Source organism: Halyomorpha halys, unplaced genomic scaffold (genome assembly GCF_000696795.3).
Source record: "Halyomorpha halys isolate HHAL.00 unplaced genomic scaffold, Hhal_1.1 Scaffold3889.1, whole genome shotgun sequence".
NCBI classification, from domain to species: domain Eukaryota; kingdom Metazoa; phylum Arthropoda; class Insecta; order Hemiptera; family Pentatomidae; genus Halyomorpha; species Halyomorpha halys.
Window position 1 is genome coordinate 13,050 of NW_027116562.1, and position 5,762 is coordinate 18,811.

Consider the following 5,762-nt stretch of genomic DNA (forward strand, 5'->3'; position numbering starts at 1 on the left):
CTGAAAAGAAGATGGCCACGGGACCTTCTAATTTAAATTAATGTTTGAAGTACCACCAATGGGTGGTTCCTTCTCAGGATTTTCAAGTGTATATGAAACATACTACATATTTACCTATTGTATTATTTTGTACAGTTGTAAATTACATTAAATAAATAATTAAAAAAAATGTTTAGCAAATATCATAAAAACCTACTACTTCTAAAAAAATTAACGTAATAAACTATTTTATAGCGAACTCAACTAGCTTTCATTTGAATTTGACCTCTGTACCTCTGTACCTCAAATGGTTCTTGACGTATATTTTTTTCACAAATCTAACTTATTGTCTTGACAACCATAAATACATTTATTTTAGCAAATATCATAAAAACTACGACTTCTACTAAGATAAAAGTCAGGAACTAGCTTTAATTTGTGCGTTGATTGACATTTGTTAGTCGAATCGTTTTTCAGAAGTAGATATTTCAAAATAAATTCACTAACTACTAATCTTTCAGTACATTTCTATGAAATGTTGCTTTTTAAAAAGATATATCTCAAGAGCTATTTAACGTAAGTAGCTCTATTAGGTGTAACATTTTAGCATTGTTGGTAGTTATAAAGATATAAAGCCCCAAATTAAAAATTGTATTTTTTTATCGTTTTGAAACAGCTGCCATTTAACACCTTACTTGGTTGAGTCATCAGTTCTGACTAGTACTAATACATAGTTTTCTTTAAAGTAATCCGAAATTGTGGTGAAATAACTGCCTGGAATGTTATAGCAACTTTTTATTAAAATTGGCCACCCGGAAGTGCCTCTTTATGTAATCGATTTTACACTTTTTTAGAAATTTCTCAAAAACGGTTCTAACGACCTTTGGCCAAACTCATGAGGGGAAGCTACGTACGTGGAATCACCGATTTCAATGAAACTTTTTCTGGTAATAGTAGGTCGAAAATATTAGATATCTGCCCGAAGGTTCTTAACAATTCACCTTAGGAGCCGAGAAAATTTTGTTTTTACATAATTTAAGAAATTTTCTACGTTATTGTTTAACGAACACCTTTGCTATACACATATTTAATAGTTATTCTATACCAATCGATATGTTTTTTTTTTTAATTTAGAATAGAAATTAGAACTTTTGGGATTTGCTTTTAGATGGATACTTTTTTACTACACGGTCCTGAACCCCTACCAAGGCGAACATTGCGAGAGATAAAGATTGGATTTTTACAAATACAATAAAAATTCGTATATAAGGATTTTCTAGGTGCGAAAAATGAATATTAACCTTATTTCTTCAAAAATAGTTGTCCCACTTGGCTAGTTCAGTTGGGCTAAATTATTTTAATACTGTGATATTATTTTGACATTTGTGAGTAATAATATATATATATTCGATTAGTTTTCGTATGTAGAATAACAAACAATATTGTCAATTGAATTAATTAATAACTTAATTAATTAATTAATTACGAGCTAAATGCTTAATAAATCACAAAAACCAAAAATCGCTATACAGTACATCAAAATAAGTTTTTGCCCCCAAAAAACTATTCAAATTATTTTTTAGATTCCTCAGAAACCCTGAAATATGAATTTACACGATTTTTTTCCCTAGCCCACATCGTGACGTCAGTCGTGCTTGTTTCATAGGCAACTCACATCAAAGGTTTCTGCCAAATACATCTGAAAGATCTGTTGATTGGTCCTTGATTAATCAATTTATATCACTATAGTTATTTAATATTATATTTATTTTTTAAATTTCACTTAACCTCCATAAAATTATTTTTTTATTTTCAATATTGATTCTATAACAATTTAGTATTGAATAAGTATTTAAGAGCAGAATGTAAATTTTAGTAAACTGTTATATTTATGTATTTCTGCCATACTTTTGTAGAATAAAAATGACAAAATTTAAAAGAGGAATATTATTAAAAGCATTTTTCTGAAACTGCTGAAATTGGAGTTAATCAATCTGTCACTTTAAAGCCTAATTTGGTAAATATGTACGGAAAAGTATTACCACAGTGAATAATGAACCTATAATAATAAGTGAGTAAGTGAATAATAAGTGAGGCCTGGAACGAGCGAGAATTTATTTCAATCTAATTTGTGTGATGCGCGTTCCGCACCAGAATTTTTTTTAAATTAAGATTATTTTCTGATGACAGTTTACTCATTTCTTTTTATTGAGCGATTTATATGAGTCAACATTTATGTTATATGCCTTAATTTTTTGGAACATTGTTCATAAAGCAGTTATAACTATCGGAGAACCGACCTAAACTACTGATCTGGCATGATTTAAATTTCACCATTTTGTTTTTGAAACAATATCTCTCTCTGTATAAAACGTTAGTTAATTAATTTAATGATACATTCGGTTTTTAAATCCAATTATAACCAGTGTGTTCTTAAATCACTTTTTTTTAAATTTATTTATTTAATGTGATTTACAACTGTACAAATAATAAATACAATAAGTAAATATGTTGTATGTTTCATATACACTTGAATATCTTGGGAAGGAACCACCCATTGTGGTACTTCAAGCATTAATTTAAATAAGAAGGTCCCGTGACCATCTTCTTTTCAGACGTCTCAGAGGATTATCAGGGATTGCTAAGGATGAGAGATTAAGAATTAATGGGTTAGGATGGGTAAGGAATTTGGAATGAAAAGAGGTGTATCTGTTTTGGGTTAAATCTGCAACGAATAAGATGTTAAGGTCTTTGTGGGCTAGTTTATTTGCAACGTAATAAGGAGCATCAAAGATTTTAGTAGGATTTTGGATTGTTAGGATTGGATGCGGGAGGAATTTGATGGTTTGGTAGAGCCCCAGAGCTCAAGTCCATATGTCCAAATTGGTCTGATTATCGTAGTGTATACTAATTTTTTGTAGTGAGTGGGAAGTTTTGAGCGTTTGTCAAGTAGGTGTTGTAGCAATCGGAATCTACGAGCAGTTTCTTGTCGTTTCAGTCTAGTATATGGATTCCAAGTAAATCTCTTGTCAAAATGGAGTCTTAAGTATCGAATCTGGTCAACAGGCGTTAGTGGAGTATTTAGAAAGGATACTGTAGGATAGGAGGGTAGAGGTTTACGAAGGAGAGTAAAGGTGATCTGGTGGGATATGTCAGGATTTCTTTTGATTCTCCAGTTTTGATTCCATTCTTCAATGGATGTTATGTGTGTCTGTAGTGTTTGTGATGCATTAATAGAGTCGTTGGTTACAGACGTGTCATCAGCGTATGTTGTTAGGGTGAGTTAGGATGTCAGCTGTATAAATCGTATAAAGAATGGTACCTAAGATACAACCTTGAGGAACTACGGCGGACTGAGAAAAGAGGGATGAATAGGCTAGGTTATGATTTACCTCAAAGGTTCTATCAGAGAGGTAGGAGCGAATTAAAAGGAAATATGTAGGGGGTAGGAATTGACGAAGTTTATAGAGCAGACCTGGATGCCAAACTCGATCAAAAGCTTGTTCAACATCGAGAATGACTCCCGTGCAGTATATGTGGAAGATATGACATCAACCACTCGATGACACTGTTCGACAATTTAAAAAAAAAAAAGTTTTAATAAACTAACCAACTCGAGACTAATAATAGGTCATCAATTTGGATTTTGGACCCTTTACTCAGCTATATCCCATTAACTACATGGTTTAACCTAATACAACTCCATGACACTGAAACAGATATTATAACTATGGCATTTCTTGACGTTGCTCAAGCGTTTGTTACAGTTTAGCATCAAGGGCTTCTCTTTAAACTAAAGACGGTTCCTTCATTTTCCTTGCACTTGATTCTTCAATCATATCTTTGTGACTGATTTTTCTTAGTACGGCACAGACCAGAGCTATGTTATATTAGGTCTATCTCAGCAGCAGTTCCCAAGGCTCAGTACTCGTCCCATTTACAATACTACAATGTACAGTATTACAATATTACAATGCCCACTAGTCATTCCTTAGCAGTGAAACAACAGTCTTAACAATATATAAAAGTCCAACATATTCCTAACTGTTCCAACAGCAGTATTCAATAATACTACACAAACGGATTCTGTATAAGCCGATCAGTTCTCTACAACTCATATCACATTTTCTTTCCACTTTAGCAAGAGATGTATCCTCCAGTTTTCCTTGACAATGTACAGTTCAATTCATATGACAGAGACTTCCTTAGTATGACATTTGACCGAACAATGACGTGAATCAGATTGATTCCACGTGTAAATAAACAAAGAAAAAACCTAAGTGAAGACTAAGACCTTTTTAGTCACCCGTTTCGTAACATTTAAAACTAAAATATACAGAAACTGAATACTTACTGAAACCTATTTCGACATCACAAATATTTGAGGCAGTCAAATTAAGAACTTCAAATGATTCAGGTAAAAACGTTCAGAATAATTACATAAACACTTTTTTTATGTAAGCAACATAATTTCACATAATGATCTTCATATAATAACTGTTAACCTACAAATAGGACTCACATGATACAAGGACATCCTAATGCACATATAAATGACATTAACTCAACACGCAACGATCTTTATAATAGTCCGTAGAAGGCTAAAAAAAAGTTGGATGAGCAATCTATCTAACAATTAATGTTGTTATAATACTTGATATTATCTATCAGTAGTTGTACATCAAATTAAGTGTTTGTCGATATAGATGGTTGATGTTAATTAAAAATTATCACAAGAAAAACAAATTAAATTAATTTAAAAAAAACTATTATCTAAATATATTATATAAAGTTCCTGGGTTTTCAAGATCAACTAACTTACTCAAGAAAGAAACCTTTTGCATACGGTACTCTACCCTAATATTGTTCCTTAAAGGTTACAATTTGAAAACAACAACTATGATAAAAAGTTGATATTTATAGGGTAGTACGAAAATTTCACATCACCCAATTATACTTCCGTCAACTTTCCCTAGAGTTGTTCTAGGTTATTTATTCCTGTACAACCTTTGTACTTTCACTCAGTCGAGAAAATTGTCATACTTTTATACTGTACTCTTGTTTTTATAATGCTAGTAAGAATGCACAAGTTCAATGCTAAACCTGATTTTAGAAAGTAATAACTTTCTACAAGTCTGTTACTTGAAATATGATTCTTAATAAGAGTTAATCTATAGCTCTGTCAAACTTATAAAAATTAGTTTATTCTAACATAATTAATTTTATTTACAACAATATATAATAACTACTCACGATGTTTCTGGCAGCCGTCGACATTTTCAGGCCAGTCACAGGAGTGGGTGTTCTCGTTGTAGAGAAGCCCTCCTATACACAGCTGCTCGGTTGCTGTACCGTTCCAACAGGTCCAGTACCTTGTGCAGGAAGTTTCATGTCCAAAGATACCGTAAAGCCAATCACAGTGTTCTCTTCCTATTGGACCATCTATAAAAACAAATGAAATTTTTTAGTATTCAGTGAACCCAAATGATGTCTATATAAGTTCAATCCTCAGGGGTAGCAAATCTTTATATTTAACGAAATATAACACTTCCATTTTGTTAATATTAAATCTTTATCAAACTCCAAAAGTTTTATTAAATTAAGCATTAAACTAATATTTGTTTGTGGCGTCCCTCCGCGTCAAAGGGTCCTCCCCATCAAGTCCATTCCAATATTTTGTCTATAAATCTATTGAGTATTTTATTATTATTATTATTATTTTTTTTTATTATTGGAGAGAGACATTAGAAGTATAAAAATTAATTTGATTGCTTCTTTAAGCA

General features: G+C 31.7%; 1 protein-coding gene across 1 annotated transcript in view; it reads right to left on the bottom strand.

Annotated features, from left to right (window-relative positions):
* The window catches only part of LOC106691864 (protein obstructor-E), a gene marked incomplete at its 5' end in the record, with an annotated part of 16,766 nt that overhangs the window by 7,868 nt on the left and 3,136 nt on the right, over positions 1-5,762 (bottom strand). The window contains 1 exon segment of the mRNA XM_067053312.1: positions 5,233-5,421. Within this exon segment, the coding sequence (XP_066909413.1) occupies positions 5,233-5,421 (189 nt within the window).